This window comes from Leopardus geoffroyi, chromosome E3 (assembly GCF_018350155.1).
Source record: "Leopardus geoffroyi isolate Oge1 chromosome E3, O.geoffroyi_Oge1_pat1.0, whole genome shotgun sequence".
Classification (NCBI taxonomy): Eukaryota; Metazoa; Chordata; class Mammalia; order Carnivora; family Felidae; genus Leopardus; species Leopardus geoffroyi.
Genome location: NC_059340.1, coordinates 27,099,684 through 27,122,517, shown reverse-complemented (window position 1 = coordinate 27,122,517; position 22,834 = coordinate 27,099,684). Strand labels below are relative to the sequence as shown.

The 22,834-nt window shown below is 49.2% G+C and overlaps 1 protein-coding gene across 2 annotated transcripts; it reads right to left on the bottom strand.

Moving 5' to 3' along the window:
• Positions 1-237: 237 nt before the first annotated feature.
• Positions 238-22,834, bottom strand: CLEC19A (C-type lectin domain containing 19A). 2 transcript variants are annotated; one of them, XM_045459838.1, is made up of 5 exons: positions 22,734-22,834; positions 12,839-13,004; positions 5,543-5,636; positions 1,708-1,837; positions 238-420 (listed from the first exon to the last, which is right to left on the bottom strand). In XM_045459838.1, the coding sequence occupies exons 2-5, from the start codon at positions 13,000-13,002 to the stop codon at positions 341-343; spliced, it is 468 nt and encodes a 155-aa protein (XP_045315794.1). In that variant the 5' UTR covers positions 13,003-13,004; positions 22,734-22,834; the 3' UTR covers positions 238-340. The 2 variants fall into 2 exon arrangements, with proteins under 2 accessions (XP_045315794.1, XP_045315793.1); XM_045459837.1 differs by lacking the exon at positions 22,734-22,834 and adding an exon at positions 22,244-22,445.

Genomic DNA, 22,834 nt, shown 5'->3' with positions numbered 1-22,834 from the left:
GGCGGCACCTGGGTGGCTCTGTCGGTTAAGCATCTGACTCTTGATTTAGGCTCAGGTCATGATCTCATGGTTCGTGAGATTGAGCCCCATGTTGGACTCCGTGCTGACAATGTAGAGTCTGCTTGGGATTCTCTCTCTCTCCCTCTCTCTCTCTCTCTGCCTCTCCTCTTCTCTCTCTCTCAAACTAAATAAAAATACACATTAAAAAATTAAAAACACAAATCTCTGCCCAGGAGCTTTATCTCTTCTGTGGCTTATATTTATTGAGTGTCAGATTTACACTAGATATACCTACATGATGTGCTGGAGTTGGGCTCACTTTTGACGGGGCAAGACCGGCTCAGTGAATGGTCAGAGACGCGATCTTGCAGACAAAGGGGAACTTGCGGCTGCATGTGTTATCATTCCATGACCTCAGAGCTGCAGTGAGAAGAAGCACAGAATCCGGGTGAGGGTCCACCTACCACAGTAAAAGTAACCTCACCACCCCACTGGAGTAAAAGCCCTCTCCCGTGCCTCATGCCTGCACTGGCACCCCTTTCTGGCTGGTGCTTGATGAGGCTGCTGTCCAGCCCTTCTCTCTCCTAAGGCTGGTCCTGACTTGCTGCTGTGGAGGGGCAGGACACCCTTTACCCAGGGGCTTGGCCCAGCTCTGACTCCCAGGCTCCAGACTGGCTCCCAGGATAGCAAGTCCCTGTTCCCTACCTCCCTATTCGAATCAGGAAAAGAAAAAGGGGCGCAGGAGGAGCAGGAGTTGGGTGCTTGAATCTGGACTTTGGTAGATCCAGGTTTGAAACCCATTTCACTACTTGCTGTGTGACCAAGAACAAATTGTTTAACATCTCTGAGCTTCCATTTCTTCATCTGCAAAACGAGAATATGAATCATTTTCACTTCTCCAGATCGGGTTGAGGAGTGATGATGTTGCTCATGCTGATGGCGGTGATTGCTAATACCACATGCAAATCGTTGTGGCCACTTTATGTACATTAGCTTCTTTCCTCTTCACGGCAACCTTGTGCGTTAAGTATCATTAGCCCATTTTGCAGATGCAGACTCTGAGCCAGGAGGTTAAGGCATTCACTTTGGACCACGCGATTAATAAGGGGTGGAGCTGGGGTTCGGAGAACAGCTGGATCAGCTGTGCCTCCTATAATCCTCACGTCTGCCCTGTGGGTAGAACGGTTACTAAATCCATTTTACAGACGAGGAAGCGGAATCTCAGAGTGAATAAGTGATTCCCTGCAAGGTTACAGAGCTAGAAAACAGCAAGGCGAGGGCTTGGACCCAGGTGTATATCCTTTTCACTACTTCCACCTCGGTGCTTCTCCAGGCATACCTCTGCTCTGATAGTGAGGAGCACGAGCCTGGGGTCGGGGCCGGCACTCCAGCGCACTGGGGAGCTGACACAGAAGCACCATCTTTTGACTACGGTCTGTGCGACCCCGCCCCTCCAACCTGCCCCATGCTTCTGCCTCTAATATCTTTTTAATGCAAGCACGGTCTGCAGGTCAACAATGCCCCGCTACCTACTGTTTAAACTGTATCCAGGGCGGAGAAGGGCCCGGCCCCCCAACCCCGCCCACTCCGCCCCCACCAGCCCCCTAACGCCCAGGAAGAGGCGGGGGGGGAGGGCAGGCAGTCTCTCTGCCATCCCCGGCTCCTCCCCAGCACCCCTGCAAAAGCCCTGATCTCGCGGGCACTCACCGCTGGTGGGCCGGTACCATATCTGCACGCAGTCCTCTTCTGGGTCCTTGTGGACGCCGTCGTCCGGCTGGCTTCCGTCCCAGTAGCTATAGTCATAGGAGGAGCCGTCGGTCCATTCAAACTGCCCTTCCTGGGCAGTCCCATCCAGAGTGGAGGAAGCCAGTCCGTGAGAGAAAGATCTGGCATCAGAGCCAGCCCCAGCTCAGGGCTGACATTCTAACGCCTCCATATGGAACAGTGCAGAAGTCCTCACTTTGGGGGCGCCTAGGGGCTCAGTCCGTTAAGCCTTGGACTCCTGATTTGGGCTCAGGTCATGATCTCACAGCTTGTGGGATAGAGCCCTGCCTTCTCGGGATTCTCTCTCTCCCTCTCTCTCTCTCTCTCTCTCTCTCTCTGCCCCGCCCCCACTCGTGGGCGCGCGTATGAGCCTGCATGCTCGTGAGCTCTCTCTCTCTCAAAAAAAACCTTAACAAACAAACAAACAAACAAACAAACTTTTAAAAAAGTCCTGGGGCGCCGGGGGGGGGGGGGGGCTCACTCAACTGAGCTTCCCACTTCGGCTCAGGTTATGATCTCAAGGTTCCTGAGTTTGAGCCCTGAGTTGGGCTCTGTGCTGACAGTATGGAGCCTGTTTGGGATTCTCTCTCTCTCTCTCTCTCTCCATCTCGCTCAGTCTCTCTCTCTCTCAAAATACATATATAGGGGCACCTGGGTAGCTCGGTCAGTTAAGCCTCCGACTTTGGCTCAGGTCATGATCTCCTGGTTGATGGGTTTGAGCCCCACGTGGGGCTCTGCGCTGATAGCTCAGAGCCTGGAGCCTGCTTCAGAGTCTGTGTCTCACATTCTCTCTCTCTCTCTCTCAAAAATAAATATTAAAATATTTTTAAAAAGTCCTCAGTTTGATGCGAGATACTGCTATTATACCATCACTACTGGCTGCTGTTTATTGAAGGTTCATTAGTTGCCATCAGGTGCTCCACTTATTCTCTCCCCACCGTCGTCCAAGCAGGCATCGTCACGTCTATTGCACAGATGAGAAGACTCAGACTCAGACTGGCCTAGCCAAATTCACATGGCTAATAAAGCGTTGGTGCTGGCATTCAAACCCAGGTCTGTGAGACTCCGTGCCCAAGATTTTAACTACTACACTTTTTTTTTTTTTTTTTAAATTCAATTTACCAGCAGACCGGAGTCACCCTTCATTTCTTTCCTTTTGTCCCTGTACTGTGTATTTTTCTTGCCTGATGTGAGACTTCTCCGTCCAATTACAAGAAAACTCCTGTTGGGAATTTGATTGGTGTTAAAATAAATGTGCAAATTAACTGTGGAAAGAACTATATCCTTGCCATGTTCTGGAACACGAGCCATTTCTGCATTTATTCAAGTCCTTAGAAAAGTCTCCCCTGAAAGACTGATGATTACGGAGGTGGCATCAGATAATGGAAACAGCATGCTGCTTCTAAGAGAGAGGCTAGAGCTAGATGCTACCCACCTCCTCACTGCCATCTGGACAGGTTACCTAACCTCCCCAGCCTCAGTTTCCACACCTTTACAATGGAGCTAGTCTCTCCCTCAGAAAGCTGTTGTGAGCAGTGATGAAGTAAAGGGCACAAAGGACTTAGCTAGTGCCCTGCAAGGAAGATTTTAAAAAACAAGATCTTTTACTGTATTGTTTGTTATTACTACACTTAATTATTGTAATACAAGTTCCTTAAACCCTAAGTGTATTCACAGTCCTTTTTTTCTCTAAGTTTATTTATTTAAGTAATTTCTATACCCAACGTGGGACTCACACTCATGACCTTGAGATCAAGAGTCACATGCTCTTCTGACTGAGCCAGCCAGGCGCCCCTATAATCCCATTTTAAAAATTTATTTATTTATTTATTTATTTATTTATTTATTTATTTTTGAGAGACAGTGAGTGGGGGAGGGGCAGAGAGAGAGAGGGAGAGAGAAGAGCCCAAGCAGGCTCTGCACTGACAGCAGCAAGCCTGATGTGGGGCTCGAACTCATGAACCGTGAGATCATGACCTGAGCCCAAGTGGGATGTTTAATTGACCAAACCACCCAGGTGCTCCTATAATCCCATTTGAAAGTTACTATTACGAATAGAAATTTTGCGGTTCTTTTTTTTTAATGTCTATTTATTTTTGAGAGAGAGAGCATGAGCGGGGAAGTCCAGAGAGAGAGGGGGACAGAGGATCCAAGGAGCCTCTGTGCTGATGGCAGTGAGCCCGATGAGGGGCTCGAACTCATGAACCATGAGATCACAGCCTGAGCCGAAGTAGGACACTTAACTGACTGGGCCACCCAGGTGCCGATTGTGGGTTTTTTTTTTTTTTCAGTTACAACTTCTATGTAGGTTCTTGCAAGATGAATTCTATTGATTTAAAAATATATATATCCGGGGCGCCTGGGTGGCTCGGTCGGTTAAGCGTCTGACTTCGGCTCAGGTCATGATCTCACGGTCCATGAGTTCGAGCCCCGCGTCGGGCTCTGTGCTGACAGCTCAGAGCCTGGAGCCTATTTCAGATTCTGTGTCTCCCTCTCTCTCTCTGCCCCTCCCCTGTTCATGCTCTGTCTCTGTCTCAAAAGTAAATAAACGTTAAAAAAAAAATTAAAAAAAAAATATATATCCATCTCTGTTGAGTCTGGCTACTACTGTTGCTTCTGCTATTTGACAGTGACTTCTACCAGCCCTAGTGAGCTCTTAGAGTGTCCCAAGTGCCAGGCTAAGCTCATTGACTTTTCATAACAAGGCACTGTTATCATTACCCCCATTTTATAGCTGAGGAAACTGAAGCTCAGAGAGGTCAACAAAAAAAAATTGCCCAAAGTCGCCTACCAGCCAGTACGAGGCAGGACGGGGGCTGGAACCGGAGCCCTATTCCCCGCAGTACTCTGGGGGCAGGGCTGGTAGCATCGATGCAAAACAGAGACAGTATTCAGCTCACCCAGGGAAAGTCTGGGGACAGAATTCCCAGGGGGACTCTGCTGCGATGTCGCCAGGTATGAGATCTGGCCTTGCTCTTCACCCTTATTCCATCGACCCCTGCCCCATTTTGCATCCCAGACCCACTTGTCTTTCAGGTCCTCGAATAGGTCATGATCTCTCACGCCTCAGGACCTTGGCCCATGCTATTCCCTCTACCTGGAATGCTCTCCCTCTGGCTGACTCCTATTTATCCATTAGATACTAGCTTAAATGTCTTTAACTTAGGGAGGCTGTGGCAACCACGGAAGTGCACTGCTTGGAACTCCCTCAGGAGGACCAGCTACAGGGAGCACGGCTGACCCACAGCCTCAGCTCCCCTGCCCCTTCGGATTCACCGCTGCGTTCCCAGCCAGACCAGGTTTCCTCCAGGCCGTGTCCAGTCAGCCAGTGACTCAGCAGGTACTCAGGGGTGCTGGTGCCGGCCCATTCCTGCCCCAGGCGGGGTTCCTCTAGTGGCCATCCTTTGCCTGAGGACTCCCCACTGGCCTAGCCAAGTCTTTCTCAGAACTGTGCTATCATCACACTTATGTCCCCTCCTCCTTTCTCCCTCACAGCTCTTTCCCCCTCAGAAATATTTTATACATCTAGTCACATTTTTGTGTCCACTGTTCTGGGAACTCACCCAAACAGAGGCTTTCCCTGATCCTGCTATGTCCCCGTCATATACTCTTTCACAACACTACCTTCTACCTGGGGCATCCCGGTATCTGGTTTCTCTCCACGTGCTGGGCACGCCGCAGTGACCTGCCGTATGGGCCCCAGGTGAAAGGTCGGCTAAGTCAAACCGGCATCCTGGCTGCAGCTGCCAAGAGGGCCTGATGGCCCCTGCTTCCTTACCTGTCTGTGATCGTGAAGCCCCGTCCAGATGTCAGCTGGGATCCCAGGCACACAGCTGTTCACAAGGTCATACACAAAGACATTCTCTTCCCAGCTGCAAACGCCAAGAAACGCACTAGTGTTACTCGTCTCTGTTCATAGGACAGAGTCAAAAACTGAAAGCAATCCTTGTTAATCTCCCTGGTTCAAAGTAAATCGGGGGTATGATGCAATCCTGTCTTTTCCTTCGTTTTCTTTTTTTTAACATTTATTTATTTTTGAGAGAGAGAGAGAGAGCTCACTCTAGTGGGGGAGGGGCAGAGAGAGGGGAGGGGAGACAGAGATGAATCAGGCTCCACACTGTAAGCGCAGAGCCCCATGCAGGGCTCAAACCCATGAACCATGAGATCATGACTTGGGCCGAAATCAAGAGTCGGCCACTTAACCGACTGAGCCACCCAAGCGCCCCTCCTTCTTTTTCTTTTTCTTTTTTTAATTTTATTTATTTATTTAAAAATTTTTTTTAACACTTATTTATTTTTGAGAGATAGAGAGAGACAGAGCACAAGCGAGTGAGGGGCAAAGAGAGAGGGAGGCACAGGATTTGAAGCAGGTTCTAGGCTCTGAGCTGTCAGCACAGAGCCGGACATGGGGCTCGAACCCACAAACTGTGAGATCATGGCCTGGGCCAAAGTCGGGTGCTTAACCGACTGAGCCACCCAGGCACCCCTCTTTTTCTTTTTTTAACTACACCACCCATATGTGACTGTCTTTTCATGGCCACCTCCGGATCAGATCCATGCCAGTTCAAAGCAGATCTCAGCCCCACTATTCATCCTAAAAATTTACATCTGTCTCAAACACACCAGCAAATGAGGTGGATTATATTGACAATATCATGAAGAGACAGAGAAAGTGGTTTCTCACGCGCTCTGCACATCAAATAACTTGATGGAAATCTCCACTAGACACTTTCGTTTTCTCTCAGAAGCCCTCCTATGCTGCCAGTCCTTACATATCCTACCAGGTTTTTTTTTCACATACTGCCTCCAAAATCTTTTGCCTCCCTGGAAAATTCGGCTCCGGGCTTGAACTTGCATAGCCCACTCAGCAACACCAAAGCCCTTTGGTTAACAGGCCACCCCCACTTAGAAAGTGTCAGCCTTTTCAGGCTGCAGTAACAAAATATCATAGACTGGATGGCTTTCAAACAACAGAAATCTATTTTTCACAGTTCTAGAGGCTAGAAGTCCAAGTTCAGGAGGCCAGCATGGTCAGGTGAGGGCCTTCTGGGTCACAGACTTCTCGCTGTGTCCTCACACGGAGGAGGAAGGGGCAAGACAGCAATGTGGGGCGTCTTGTATAAGGGCACTAATTCCGGGGCGCCTGGGTGCCTCAGTCGGTTAAGCATCTGGCTCCTGATTTTGGCTCAGGTCATGATCCCAGAGTCATGGGATTGAGCCCCGTGTCAGGCTCCATGCTGAGCCTGCTTGGGACTCTCTCTCTGTCTCTCTTTTTCTCTCACCCTCAAAATAAGTAAAGAAACATTAAAAGAAAAAGGGTGCTAATCTCATTCATGAGGGCTTCACCTCATGACCTAATCACCTCCAAATGTCCAACCTCTGAATATGGTCACGTTGGGCATTAGGATTTCAACCTATGAATTTGGGGGGTGGGACACAAATATTCAAACCACAGCAGAAGGCATTGGTGTCTTCTTGGGGGACCCTCACCTCCTATTTCAAAGAACTCAGAAAATACTTCACCTAACAAAAGACATCGGTGGAGGACACTGAAAGCAGTCTGCTGCCCAGAGCAACAAAGAAATGGAGATGGATGGATGGAGAGAAACATAGAGATTTTCCTTGGATCATTAAAATGTTTCCTGAGTGCTGACTTCCTGACAGGTACCGTGTTGCAGGTTTTGCATATGTGGAATCACCACATTGCTTTTTTTTTTTTTTTTTTTTTGCATTGTCATATCAATGGGACACTGGGATGGACACCCCTGGTTGCTTACTCCACAGCCATCTCTGGTCTCTTTGCCTGTTGCCTACATAAGAAGTTAGGAGAGGAAGTTAGAAGCCACCTGGGTGGCTTGGTCAGTTGAGCATCTGACTCTTGATTTCGGCTCAGGTCATGATCCTAGGTTCGTGGGATTGAGCCCCAAGTCAGGCTCTGCGCTGAGCAGGGAGCCTGCTAGAGATATTCTCTCTCTCTCTCTCTCTCTCTCTCCCCCCATCCTCTGCCCCTCTGCCCTTCTTGAGCAGGCCCACATGCTTTCTCTCTCTCTCTCTCTCTCTCTCTCTCTCTCTCTAAAATAAAAAACACCACCCAAAAAGAAGTTAGGAAAGCTAGGTTTCACTTTCTAGCCTCCTCTTCAGCCACCACTGGCCATCAACCCCAGGTGGGCCAACTGGATGAAAGCGGACTTCCATAAGGGGCGTCTGGGAAATACTGCCCTCCCTGATAAATGGAGACAGGTGTGTGGAAAAGGCTGCAGGGTCCATCATGGCCTTTCCTTCTTGGGTTATAGTTGAGGGTGGACCTGATGTTTGAAGCTGCTGCACTGAAGAGCCTGGGGAAGGGAACAGCTCACCCAGCGCCCTGCTACCAGGGAGCCTGGAGAACGCCATCGGCAGAGGCCAGAAGGGCAGGTAAGGGAGGTGAGGGCAACAGACACACAATAGACTCGGCTCAAGGAGCTCACAGACCCAGAGGGGCAGATCCCACCAGACCAGGGGTCCCATTTTCGGCTTCCACGTGGCATTAAGGTAGACTTCAGTATGTTCAAGAAATCTTTATCAAGTCATGCTTAGCAGCCTCAGACCGAATAACTAGCAAATAACTCACTCTAAAACGGGACTCTGGTGAGGTGCCCTTTATGCTGCAACAAAGCGTATCTGCTGTCATCGGCTTCACCGGATGGCCACTCTCCACAGGCTGCCACCTTGTCTAAAATGCCCCCTATTAAATTCCCTTTGTCCTGAGGCCCTGGTAGCAAATCAGAGCACCCACGTTTATTCTGCTTCGTTCTGTGTTTGTGGAAGACATTGCCAATCCGTTCCAGAAGCACTCAGAATCTTTCTCAACACCGTGCTGCAGGCAATCACATTCAGGGAGTTGCAGATACAGTTGGGAACTCAATCTTTGGGTCTCCCCCAAATTCATTTGTTGAAACCCCATATTCATATATTGGGAATATATGAACCCAAATTCGTATGTTAATACCAGTGTGATGGTATTAGAGGGTGGGGACTCTGGGAGGTGATTAGGTCATGGGGGTGGAGCTCTCATGAATGGCATTAGTGCCCTGAAAAGATGCCAGAGAGCTCTCACCCCTTCCCCGGTGAGGATGCAGCTCGAAGATGGCCATCGTGGACCAGGGAGCAGGCTCTCCCACTATGAACCTGACCAAGCTGGCACCCTAGCTTGGACTTCTCGCCACCAAACTGGGAGAAATACATTTCTGTTGTTTGTAAGCCATCCCGTCTGTCGTGTTTTTGTAACAGCAGCCTGAATGGACTAAGAACCGAGATACCGTTGGAGGAAACGGAAGGGAAAAAGGGTGAGTGGGGCAGGGCTTGCTGGCCCTCAGAAAGACAATCTGACATGGGAACCCTAAGTAAGAACTGGCCCCCTGGAGATGCCTAGAATTATAATAAACGAAACTATTAATGGCTCCCTCTCTTGAGCACTCAGTGACGAGCTAACTTTGTAAGAACTTCAGACGCTTGGTCTCCTTGGTCAGACGGTGTTGGGAGGAAGTGGCAGAGCTGGGACTAGTCCAGGACTGTCTGAGTCTAGTGTCCTTGCTTCTTCCTTTGGAACATCTGCTGTTTCCATTCTTTAGGCTTCCTCATCCTTGAATATCCTGATCCAAGATGGTCCTTCCAGGAAACCTTCCCTGAATACCCCCTATCCACTCCGGACCACCTGGAGCACACATTTCTGACTTCCCAGAGGCAGGCTGGTTGGTTTATTTCTCTATTTCTTAAGGTCTGGTGTCCTCAAATGAGCCACAAGGACCACATAAACAACACCAAACCTTACTTCTACTTGACATCAGCAGGGCTCTCTTCAACATTGATGTTCCAAGAGTATGTGTTCCGCCGTGTGAGGGAATCCACTTTCTGGGGACAGGGTGCTCTTCACCCTAGTGGGTCCTTGAGCTTGGTCCTGCCCCACTGCGTAAGCACTGGCATCCCCACACGCCTCTCTCATGCACAATTTGGGGTCTCCTACATTGACTGCTGAGCATACACGTTGAGCAGTCATCGGGTAGAGTGGCCGCCTAGCCGTTTTAGCACTTTGTCATCTTTGTTCAACAGCACCTGCTTGGGAAAAAATTTCCATATTTCATTGCATTTTCCCCATAACTGGTCAAAATAACTGGAACATAGAGAAGCCCAAGGTGCTACTGCAAGTAATAAGGAGCATAGAGCAGTTGAACTTAATTCAACTCAACTGCCTCTTGAAACAAAGGCAGAAATGATTAGGTAAGCAGAAAGGATCTTAAATTTCAATCAGATGCTCCACAGACAGACATAAGCTGATTGTGTGTTTAATTATGAAAGAAAAAAATAAAAGCATGAAGAAAACACCAGAAATATAGAATTGGATTGTGTCTCAAAGACAAGATGTAATTAGGGATTTTATAATAGCGTCTAGCTTTCTGTGAACTGAACTTCACATACAACAGGTTAAGGAGTTGTTCAGATCCAACTTTCCAAAATGTTTTCATAAAAGTATCATAGACCGGGATGCCCGGGGGGCTCAGTCGGTTAAGTCTCTGACTCATGATTTCTGCTCAGGTCATGATCTCATGGTTCATGAGTACGAGCCCCGCGTTGGGCTCTGCACTGACAGAGTTTGGGATTCCCTCTCTCCCTCTCTCTGCCCCTTACCCATTTGCTCTCTCTCTCTCTCAAAATAAGTAAATAAACTTAAAAAAACAAGTATTAATACCAAAATGGAAGACTACCTGTAAAAGAGAGGAAAGGGAGAGAATGTTAGTAGTACAAGAAGGAAAAAGAGGGGGCATTCGGAGTTGAGAAGACAGGAAGAAGGTAGGTTGAGGCAGCAAAGGACCAGAATTGGGTCAAGAATTGCCTGGAAACTCCCCACATTTGCCCAGAATCTTTGCTGATGCCTAGCTAAGGTTGAGGTTATAAGCACCATGAGTGGCTGAACTGTCCTGCCTGTGGGCTGGCTAAAGAGAAATTTTCACTTGGAATCATTTTAAAATGTACTCTTTATTCCGAGTATCTCATTTTCCTCTACAGCCTTGAAAGTTTTGACAACTTCTTTGATCCACCGGTGTGCGGGCCGGTCCTGTGCTCTGCCTGTATCACAGCGGATTTGCCCTGAAGACTGCCTTTCTCACGTTTTCTTGTCAGCTTCCCCGCAAGCAGCAGGAAGGGCCAGAAGAGGAAGGGGGCAGAGAGAAGCCGAGAGAAGCCCAGTATTTCTCTCCCTGCCTCGGGAGTCGCTGGCGGGGGCTGCCTCACCTTGGTGGCTCCAGCTCTATGAGACTGGTTTGCCTTCCCATTAGGGGTGGAGTTGGCTTCCTGCTGTTGTGAATCTCTAGACTGCCTCATTACTGCCTCTTTACGATCTTAGATTCCATCACTCGTGCGTATTAAATTCTGTTCTGCATGTCTGATGGTTCCCGTTCTCCTAATAGACCATGACTGCCTCCCATCTTCTTCAGCATCACTGAGAATACAGTGGGAGCTCTATGTATCTGTTGGCTGAATACATGGAGGATTCCTTTAAAAACTAAGACGGGGGCGCCTGCGTGGCTCAGTCTGTTGAGTGTCCGACTTCGGCTCAGGTCATGATCTCATGGTTCATGAGTTCGAGCCCCATGTCGGGCTTATAGTGCAGAGCCTGCTTCTCTGTCTCCCTCTCTCTGCCCCTCCGCCACTCATGCTCTCTATCTCTTTCTGTCAAAAATAAACATTAAAAAAAAAAAAAAAACTAAGATACAGGACCCCTTCTCTGTTCTTAACAAAAGTCAGTGACTCTAAAGCATAAAGAACCAACTGTCTTTCTGACTTCAAGTCTCTGAGGTCCTTGAAAAGAAGCCATACATCGGCAAGGCCGTCGGGTGTGAAAGCAAGTCAGTTAGAGGTGATGAAGGGGCATCCGGGTGGCTCAGTTGGTTAAGCGTCTCACTCTTGATTTCGGCTCAGGTCACGATCTCACGGTTCGTGAGATCGAGCCCAATGTCAGAGCATGCTTGAGATTCTCCCTTTCCCTCTCTGCCCCTCCCCAGCTCGTGCTTGTTCTTTCTGAAAATAAATAAATAAATATAACAAACAAACAAATAAATAAAAGGTGATGAAAAATGGGCTCCAGGAAAGGTGGGCAATGAGTGCAATTACGGTGCCACGGAGTTAGGGTGACTTCAGTGAAGAGATGGAGGAGAAGGGGATGGGAATTCCCAGCAGCGGGAACAGAATGTACAAAGGTCTGGAGGAGTAAAACGGTTGCACCAGACCGTAAAACTTTGAGACGGTCAATGTGGCTGGGGCTTAGGAGACACAGAGGAATGCTGAAGGTGGCCTTGGTGGGTGGTAATTCGACTGTTCAGGTTCAAATCCCAGCTCCACCACTTTAAAGCTATGTAACTTTGAGCAAGTTACCTTCTTGGAGGATCGGGTTCCGTGTCTGTGCAAAGGAAGATACCTACCCAATATGGTTTGAGAGAGCTTCAAAATGATGCTGTACACAAACACTCAGCAAATAGACGTCAGTTATTATTCCTCGTATTATATTCTTGGTATATATATTATGCGCATTGTATCGCAGGGTCAAGCCCCGTGTTGTCACGCGGGGCACAGCACAAAATCAGCACATGTGAAGGTGGATCCTGCAGTAGCTCTTAGCTTCCCATGCTACACGCTTTGCCTTCAACTGTTTCAATGAGAAATTGGGCTGGATCGGTTTGTTTCTTTCTTCTTTTTTTAATGTTTATTTAATTTTGAGAGAGAGAGAGAGAGAGACAAAGCAGGAGTGGGGGAGGGGCAGAGACAGAGGGAGACAGAATCTGAGGCAGGCCCCAGGCTCTGAGCCGTCAGCACTGAGCCCAACACAGGGCTTGAACCCATGAACTACGAGATCATGACCTGAGCCCAAGTTGGACGCCTAACCGACCGAGCCCCCCAGGCCGGATCCGTTTCAATGAGAAATTGGGCTAGATCAAAGTTAGCTTGAATTACCAAAGAGAAACACCAGTGAGAAATGCCAGTTTTCACTCTCCGTTCCAAAGGGGGTGCTTGGTTGGGCTATGGGGGACGGATGTCCACTCACCTGTGGATGGAGGCCAGTTTCGCAGACTTCCTGCCAATGGAGAACTCAGAACAGTAGAAGTCAGCCTCGGCCCAAGTCTTATTGAGAGGGAAAAATCGGTAGCAGTGGCCTTTGAACTCCATCCAGAATAGTGGGCACAGAGAAGCCGGGGGCAGCTCGGGCATGGCTGTGGGCAGAGAAAGAGACTGGCGGGAGGGCTGGTAGCGTGGAAACATTGTTCCTACAGCTTATGACACCTTTTCAAGAGTGAAAGTAAAACATGTCCCATTGTGATTAGTAACATTCTGTGCTTGAGGTCCAAAAAATACATGCGTACCTAAAATTTACCAAATGACAAAAGTAATATATGCTCATTGTAGAACACTTGAAAAATGTTACTGCTTTGGTGTGTTTTTCTTTGTATCATGCTTGAACGCAGCGATTTGTAAAAATTCAATTATTATATTGTACTATACATACCTGTCAATATTCAGAGTTCCAAAAATTAGAATATATTCCCCTCCTGTTATTATACATTTTCATAAACATTGTTTTAAATAGCTCTTGAATACTCCACGGAGTGGTCCCCCCAGAGTTTATTTAATCATTCCCCTATTTGTGGATAATTAGACTGGTTCCCTTTTTTTTAAAAACAAATACACAGGGGCGCCTGGGTGGCGCAGTCGGTTAAGCGTCCGACTTCAGCCAGGTCACGATCTCGCGGTCTGTGAGTTCGAGCCTCGCATCGGGCTCTGGGCTGATGGCTCAGAGCCTGGAGCCTGTTTCCGATTCTGTGTCTCCCTCTCTCTCTGCCCCTCCCCCGTTCATGCTCTGTCTCTCTCTGTCCCAAAAATAAATAAACGTTGAAAAAAAAAAATTAAAAAAAAAAAAAAAAAAAACAAATACACATAATGCTGAGATGAACAGCCTCGTACATCAAGCTTTTTTCAGCATTTCTGAAGATTTTCCAAGGAGAGATTTTTAAGGCTTTGATACAACTTGCTAAATTGCCTCCTGGAAGCAATTTATCCTCCCACAGTAATGTCTGAGAGTGCCCATCTCACAGTGCCCTCGCCAGTGCCGGGTGTTGTCACTTTAATGGCAATCTTTGCAAATTTTATAAGCAAAAAAAAGGTGTCTTGTTTCAATGTGCAACTCTGGGCTCTGTGGTGAGGGCAGACATTTCTCCACGTGTTTACTGACAAACTATAGCCGAGACTATTTATATCTGTAGCCCATCGAACTACTGGGGTTCAGGAAGCATCCTTAATTCTGAAAAAGCACAGATGGAAATCCACTTTTGAGACAATAAAGTTCCTCCAAGCCTCGACCCCCTTGAAGGCCTCTTAGGAGATATCTTTTTTTTGGAAACCACAACTCGAGATGACTGGTTGCGAGGAAGAAGGCGCACCGAGAACCTGCCTTGAGCTATGTTAGGTAGCTCACCCACGGTGGGGGGCAGGGCTAACATCTGTTGGACTGGGACTCTGGAGGTCCGGGTCCCAGCCGCCAGCTCTGTGCCTAACATGCCAGGTGACAATGGCACATTCAGCTGTCAAACTGGTTGATCTCTGGGGCCCCTTTTGTGGCCCCCCAAGGGTGTGGGATCTTTGCCTTTCAAGCCACTGTAACAGCTGGCTGAGCTCTTGAATAATAAAGTAGTGGACAACATTTATGAAGCATTTGTGATGTGTCACACACCTACAGGGAAACTGAGGCTTGGACAGGTTAAGTGACTTGCCCAAGGTCATCCTGCTCGCAAGTGGCAGGTAGGGATTTGAACCGAACCTCCTGACACCAGAGTCTTTGATCTGAAAGTCCACGTGATGCCTCATCATGGGACATCAACGGGGCTGAGAATGGTTCACTGTCTTTCAGCACCTTACTTCATAGAAGTTCGCCAAATGCTTGGCGTCCATGGATTGCTCTGTAATAGTATGATTATTAATGATTAGCTCAGGGTTTCATAGCCAGGGTTGATGGGGTTTCGGGGATCCATTGTGTCCCCTGAAATGAAGTGCAAAATCAAGAGTGTGTACGTGTGCATGCGCATTTATCTGGGGGCAAGAGTCAGATGTCTTAATCCAGAGAGCTACGCTAAGCAGACAGGTTCCATGTCTCCCATCACTGACCAGAGCCACTGGGCTTTCTCATTTGTCCAGAACTGCCCTTCCTCCCCCACCCCTCCCCCCGCCCCAGACAGCCACACGGTCAGTCCTGCTTTGTTCCACCTCTTGAAACAGTGGATGTTGCTGAGCTCTTTGCAGGAACTTTGTGGCACTACCTTTGAAGATGCAGAGAGACTTTAATAATTAAATGAAAGGGGCTGGAAGCCAGGGTTCCTACTCCCCTCTCCCCAAGGTCCAAAGGCTTCTCCTGGGTCCTAAAGCCTGGTGGCTATTTCCAAAGCAGGTCTCCCTGTGGAAAACAAGCTCCCTCCTTCACCCTCCTGGTTCCTTTGATTTTGTCTACTGAACAAATGGTGGTTATGGATGCCTGGGGTGAAACATACCAGAAAATGGGGCTGTGACAGGTCACTGCTCAATTATTCCCTTTTCCACCTGGGCAGGCAAAGGCCTTTAATTGGAAGGATCTGGGAGGCAAAAAGCCACGTGTTTGCACATGGGATAATGAACTCCACCCTGCCTGGTATCCCACACCCCCCTTCCCTCTGGGATTTCTAGAAACTGAGACTAGAAGGGTCTTAGAGGCCTTTTATCAGCCTGAACCCCAAAGTAGCCTTCGCTAATCTGTCTCTCTCTCACGAAGGGATTTCTATAGGTTTACAGCTTGATGAGTCAGGTAATGATGGCAGGTAATGATGGTAACAAACAGGACCAACCCCACTGGCTGTCACCTGAATCAGGCATGGTGTCAGGCTCTTTGTACATATCAGCTCAGTTAGTCTTCATACATCCTACAAGGTAGATACCACAACCACTCTCGTTTTACAGAGGAAGGAACCAAGGACAGAGAGGTTGAGTAACATGCCCAATATCACACAGCAGCTGAGAGGCGGTGGTGGTTTTTAAAGCCAGGCTGTATGGCTCCAGACCTAATTTAGAGATTCCTGTCGGATTTAAGCCCATTTCCTTTTGACTCAGTCTTGATGGTCTGGACATTCATTCATTTCCTTTTTCATTCAACAAATTCTATTTGAGCACCCACTTGGGCTCAGGCAGTTAGCTGGAGATACTGTGGCCAGCTACACAGAGGGGGCTTCTGATCGCTTGGGTTTTACAAGATTGACATAAAGAAAAATAAGAATGGGGGCGTCTGGGTGGCTCAGTTAAGCGTCCAACTTTGGCTCAGGTCATGGTCTCATGGTTCGTGGGCTCCCCGCGTCTGGCTCTGGGCTGACAGCTCAGAGCCTGGAGCCTGCTTCCGATTCTGTGTCTGCCTCTCTCTCTGCCCCTCCCTGCTTGCACTCAGTCTCTGTCTCTCAAAAATAAGTAAAATGTTAAAAACTTTTTAAGAAAAATAAGCACAGAAATAAATTATTATGTCATTTGTGGATGTGGGTCATGCTGGCAAAAACTTGAGGGAGCACCCCCAAATTATTTTTGGAGGCTGGTTATTTGTTTACTCGCTTTGTCTCCCTAGTTGAACTGGTGGCTGCTCCAACTGTCTCCTCAAGGAGCTCATGGGTTGATTAGGACAGGACACCCGAGCCCCCTTCCCAGATGGGGAAATTTCAGGGTGTTGCCACAGGAGCACCAAAAAGTGGCACCTAGGATTTGGAGATCTGGGAAGCTTCTGGGAGGAGATGATGTCTCAACTGAGACCTCAAAGATAAGAGTCAGGGAACATGTTTCCGGTGAGGACACAGCAGGTGCAAAGGCCTGGGGGTATGAGAGAATATGGAACATTTGGAGAACTGCAAATGGTTCAGCCAAGCTGGGAATCGGAGAGGGTGAGAAGGTAAGAGATGAGGCCAGAGGTGACAGAGGGAGGGTGGAGGGGAAGGAAGGGAAGGGGATGCACAAAAGGGCTCGTTGCTCTGGAAACCGGGGAGCCTGCAGTGGTCTTTTCCTTCAATTAGCAGCACTAAAGGCCACCAAGGTCTCCCAGCTGGGGTGGGAGTCAAAGTCTTTGGGAGCTCTGAGCTTGTGAAGAAAAAAGAACACACCAGTGGAGTTCGGGCCTCATTTTTTCTCTCTCTCTTTTTAAAAGAAGAAATTGTCACCTTCCCACTCAATCTGGCTGCTCGCTCCCCTGGCACCAATCCAGCCGCCCACAGTGCACTACCACGCTGCCTCCCGCCCAGATCCGCCTTGGGAGGCAGCCAGGAGGGGTGGTGAGGGAGGCTCTGGGGGCCACATCCCAACCCCCAGCCCCACCCCCACTCCTGGGCCCCAGATGTCCCAGGAGACCGGGAAGGTGGCCTCTGGGAGGGCTGCCTCACTTCCCACTGCCTCCCTGGTTCACACAGCCCGCTGTCAGGCCGTCCTCCCCCACCAGTGAGTCCTGGATCCGCACTGGTGGTCCTGGGCTTCTCATGCCCGAGTTTTGCTCTCCCTTCTCTGGGCCACTCTCGTGGCCACAAGATAGAGAAGAAAGAGCACAGGGAAATGTCTTACATTCTTAATAGCAGCAGCCATTCATTGGGTGGTGAGTGTATAACTGCTCAGATCAGGCTAGGAGGGGTATCGGTATCATGCCCGTTTTACAGCTGAGCAAACTGAGGCTCAGAGAGCTGAAGTCACTTGCCCCTACAGCTAGCGAATGGTGGTGGTATCAGGATGGACTCAGACATCCCTAAACACTAAGTGCCTCCAGGAAACCTCTTTTTTTTTTTTTTCCTGGTCTTGGTTTTCTCATTTGTAAGACAAATATATCAAACACCAAATTTAACAGTTCATATGCTGAAGCCCTAACTCCTCAATGTCTTTGGACATGGGGCACTTGGGAGGTGATTAGGGTTAGATAAGTTCATGGGTGGGGGGGGGGGGACCTATGATAAGTGCTCTTATAGGAAGAGAAAGAGAGAACAGAGCCCCCCACCCCCACCCCCCTCTCTCCACTGTGGGGGGAGACAGCATCTGGAAGAGAGTACTCGCCAGGAACCAAATTGCTCAAGATCTTGATTTTGAACTTCCCAGGCTCCCAAACTGGGAGAAATAAATTCCTATTATTTCAGCCTCCCAGTGTATGGTGTTTTCACCATAGGTTATAGCAGCCTGAGCTAAGACCAAAAGTTAATTAAGCAAATAATTCAATGTTTCCTGGGTGCCTACTGGGCTTTGAGGTCTGTGACCTCAAGTCGCTCAGTATGGAGAGAGGAACACACACATGGCAATGAGATGCACTTCAGAAATATGCAGAGGGCTCCGTGACTGTGGAGGAGGGGTGGGGAACGGGCCAGAGCGTCCATGCGGCACTCTGGGATCTGACTCTATGATCCAGGCTCTGAGATGTCTTCAAGGAAGTAGGGACACCCAGTTGCTCAGACCTCCATGCTCCAGCGTGGACTCTGGAGTCCAACGGCCCCAGCTGGACACTCAGTGCTTTGTGCCTCTGTTTTCTCATCTAAAAATGGACATGACAATAATGCCTACTTCACAGGGAAGCCATGGCCTGGCTCATGGTTGGCATCCTAGTAAGCATTAGATATTACTACTACAGAGACAGCTTGGGCCCCGAAACCTGCCTGGAGCTGCGAGTACAGTGCCAGCTTCCTGGAGGAAAGAGAAGCCCGATTCCCCCTCGCCCGCCCCTGGGGGCCTGCGGAAGCAGCCAGTGAGCTTCAGACTTCAAACGCTTTGCTGGAATGTCCTTTGCTGTGAAGAGTACTTGGCCTCAGGAGCCAGGAAATGAAACTTGTTGGTAACGGTTGAAGAATCATAATGGCAAATATTTATGTAGCTTTTACTAGGTGCCAGGCTCCCTTCTAAGCACTTTACACTCATTAATCCACTTAAACAATGTGATCAAAGCCAGGTTCGGAGAAAAGGTTTTACGGAAAGGCTGTAGTCTGGCTAAAGCCTCCCAAGCCTTCCAGAAGTGTCTAAAGTGATCTCAAGCAAATCTAGAGGTGTGGCTCCGATGCACTGTGTGCATATATCTTCACGTGCATGGAAGGTTAGGAGCGCTGGGATCAGTAATAATATGACCAATGCTCTTTTCTGCAAGGAAAAGTTGGGATAAACTAGGCCCATTCTCAATAAGGAGGGCTTTGACTGTGCCCTCAGCTTCACGGTCTGCAGGGGCCCCCTGACACCCTAAGATGAGCCCTCCCTAGTCACACATCAACATGCACACTCATACACACACACCTGCACGCACGCGTTCTCTTCTGACCCGAAGTCACTTTCCTCTAGAAGATCTGTCTGCCCAGGCTCCAACTAGACTTTCTGCTGGGCTGGGAACCTGGAGAGAAGGAGAACTACCACTTGGACAGATGATGATCATGGCAGGGTCACTGGCCTCTGTAGGCCTCGACTTCCACACCTGTAATATCGAAGGGTTGGGCTCCATGGATTCCCCAACCCTTCCTGCCAACTTCAGTTCTGAGCTTTCCAAGGTTGCCGGGGTTTGAAGTGATCTCAGTGCCCCTCTCAGCTGAGCAGGGGGTGAGCTGGGGGAGAGATGTCTGGAAGTTCCTTTCTCCAATGGAGGTTTTTGTCACAGCAGAAAACTGTCTCTGGCCATTTCTATCATCTCGTCAACAACTGCAGTAACAGAAGTACTAGCGGTAAGAACTCAGTTTTTAAGCACTTACCGTGTGTTAAGCACTTCACGTCATGACCTCACTGAAGATCCCCCAAATGTTTGGTAGGCACTGCTAATTCTCCCCACTTTCTAGAGGAGGAAACTTGACGCTCAGAGATGCCATGAGCATAAGCAGTAAGAGAGAGAGAGAGAGAGAGAGAGAGAGAGAGAGAGAGAGAGGAGACTCCCCAGTTGTTTCCACTTGCAAACTCAGCCTCAGGCCCTTTCCACACACTGGATACAAAGGAAAGACTGGAATATACAAGGCAGACTTCAAGGATATTTTGTCCATCTTCTCTCCTGCTTGCCCATTGCATGGATGCGCAAACTGAGCCATAAGAGCAAGGATGAAAGACATTATTATGGACTGAATGTTTGTGTCCCCCTGTTCCTCCCCCATTCATATGTTGGAGCCTTAACCCCCAATATAATGGTTAAGTGGGGTCTTTGGGGGGGTAATGAGGGTTCAATGAAGTCAGGAGGGTGGGACCCCCATGATGGGACTAGTGTCCTTATAAGAAGAGGAAGAGAGGGGTGCGTGGGAGGCTCAGTCGGTTGAGCATCCGACTTCAGCTCAGGTCATGATCTCACAGTTCGTGAGTCTGAGCCCCGCATTGGGCTCTGTGCTGACAGCTTGGAGCCTGGAGCCTGCTTCTGATTCTGTCTCCCTCTCTCTCTCTGCCCCTGCCCCACTTGCACTCTGTCTCTGTCTCAAAAATAAATAAACATTAAACAAATTAATACAAATAAATAAAAAGAAAAACGAAGAGGAAGAGGGACCAGAACGTGCACATACTCTTTGTCTCTCTGCCATGGGAAGACATAACAAGAGGGTGGTCACCTGCAAACCGGGAAGAGGGCCCTCACCAGGGAACTGAATCAGGCAGCACCTCGACCTCCCAGCCTCGGAACTTCGAGAAACAGATTCCTGTTGTCGAAGCCACCCAGTCCATCGTACTTTGTGATGGCAGCCAGAGCTGACTGAGACAGATGCTCAGAGATTTTATGACAGAACTGGAGCCCCTGACACTTGCCCGAATGAACTCATCTCCCACCATCAGGGTGGCCAGAGTAAGAAGGAGGCCCAGGTAAATCTGAATTTCAGATAAACAACTAATTTTAAGCCTATGTCCCACGTAATTTAAAAAATGTTTTTATTTATTTTTGAGAGAGAGAGAGAGAGCACGATCAGAGGAGGGGTAGAGAGAGAATTGCACAGAGGATCTGGAGCGGGCTCTGCGCTGACAGCAGAGAGCCTGAAGCAGGGTTCGAACTCACAGACTGTGAGAGCATGATTTGAGCCAAGCTCAAGAGTCACTCAACCGACTTGAGCATTCCAGGCCCCTGTCCCATGTAATATCTGAGACATGTTTATGCTGAAAGATGACTGTTTACCTGAAATACAAATTTACATAGGCACCAGGCATTTTCTCTGGTAACCCTATCACCCCAATGTTTAAGTTGGTCCCAACACTGTAACAGCCCAATAATGTGGTCTTATGGGAGTCTTACAAGTAGTTCATTATTAGTCATACTTTAATGGGGATCAAAACGGTATCTCTGCCATAAAGTTATTGTGAAGGTTAAATAAATCTATACACACAAAAAAGTGCTTAAAACAATGCCCGGCATATAGTAAGGGCTGTGTAAATCTTAATTGGTTATAGGTATTAATTAATTAATTAATTAATTAATTTACTGAGAGAGAAACAGAGTGCAAATGGGGGAGGGGCAGAGAGGGAGACAGAGAATCCAAAGCAGGCTCCAAGCTGTCAGCATAGAGCCCGACACGGGGCTCGAACTCACAAAAAGCAAGATCATGACCTGAGCCGAAGTCGGACACTTAACTGACTGAGCCATCCAGGCACCCCATTAATAATAATAATTACTATTATTTTCATATATTTTAAACAACATTTGGAAATCACCTTCGCGGCAGAGGTGACAGGCAAGATCCTCAGCCCTGAGCAGGCTGCAGGATTCAGGAATCTTCCCACCCGGACGGGTCCCTCAGAACGAGCCCCCAGCCTCCGCATTGCCAAGAGGAGAAACAGCTCATTTGAAGCCCTGAGACTTTCAAGCTGGAGACTGGGACGCCACACGCCAGAGGCTGGTAGGTCCCAATTCCCAGGGACACAGAAAACCCTCAGAAGTGGGCCACAGAGCAGTGACCTCCAGGGAGGTCACGAGAGGGACAACTGTGTCCCCTCAGCCTGCCCATGGCAGCAGGTCTGAAAGCTCCCTCGGGGCAGCTGCCACAGCCAGGGTGGGGGTGGGGAGCCCAGGTGCCAAATCCCTAACAGAAACAGCATTTTCAGATCTTCCTACGTTGCCAGGCACCAAGCATGAAGTACTCCCCCACTTTAACCGACTTCCCTTGCAGAGTAGCCCCAGAGGGTGCCACTCTCACCCCCATTGTCCAAAGGAAGCTGAGCTCAGAGAGGTTGAGAAACTTGGGCAAGGTCACACAGTTTTTAAGTTGCAAAACTGGGATTTAAAATCAGGACTTTTGGGGTGTGACCCTAGCACAATGCCCCTGGGGCCCGGGGAGGGGAGATGGAAGGGCTGTGGGGGGGGGGGGGGGCAGCTCAGCTCCCGCCACACCGTGGGTCAGGCAGGCCTGCAGCCCAGGCAGCCAGGCCTCACGGATACAACCTCAAGCATCTGTGAGGTGTCCTCCTCTCCGCCTGCTCCGGCCCTGGCCCCTATGCTCACCTGGGCTGATATTGATGTCCGTCTGTGGAAAAGCCTGTGCAGAAAGGAGGGTCAGTGAGGCCGCGGCCCACAACCCCCACCTTTGCATCCTGAGCCCCGAGGAAGCCACCTCCAGGCCTGAGTGGAGGAGAGAAGCCCTTTCTGGGAGCTCTTCTGGGCGCAGGCGAGAATTGCTGGGAGCTCCGGACTCACTGGGTAGACCCCAGTCTCCTCCTCCTCCTCCCCTCCCTTCTCTCCTCCCTCCTCCCGGCACTGGCACTGCTGGAGACAGCTGCGAGTGACAGCTTGAAGGCTGCCGGGGTCAGCCCCCTCGGGGAACTAAGAGAAACCCGCAGCCCTGCTTCTGAGCCACTGCGTGGCCTTGGGCATGTGCTCGCTTCTGTGAGACTCAGTTTTCTCCTCTGTAAGATGGGATAATAACAGCGTTTGTATCTGGGCCTGTCACAGGAAAGAAAGTATCTTGGATCCCGTAGAGGAAATACATACATACCAGAAGATAAAAATGCAAGTCCGAGCCCAGTGCGGAAGGAAGTCGGAAGTCGGAAGTCCACAGCGGGCGGGAGGCTTGCTTCGGTTCAGCTGTCCCTCCAC

Excerpts from the sequence above, each read along its gene's own strand:
- CLEC19A (XM_045459837.1), bottom strand. The coding sequence starts at position 22,331 with ATGCAAAGGTGGGGGTTGTGGGCCGCGGCCTCACTGACCCTCCTTTCT. Across the intron at positions 1,838-5,542 it reads GGCTTCACGATCACAGACAG|GAAGGGCAGTTTGAATGGAC; the intron begins GTAAGGAAGCAG and ends GGGACTGCCCAG. Across the intron at positions 421-1,707 it reads ATGGTACCGGCCCACCAGCG|CTCTGAGGTCATGGAATGAT; the intron begins GTGAGTGCCCGC and ends TTCTCACTGCAG.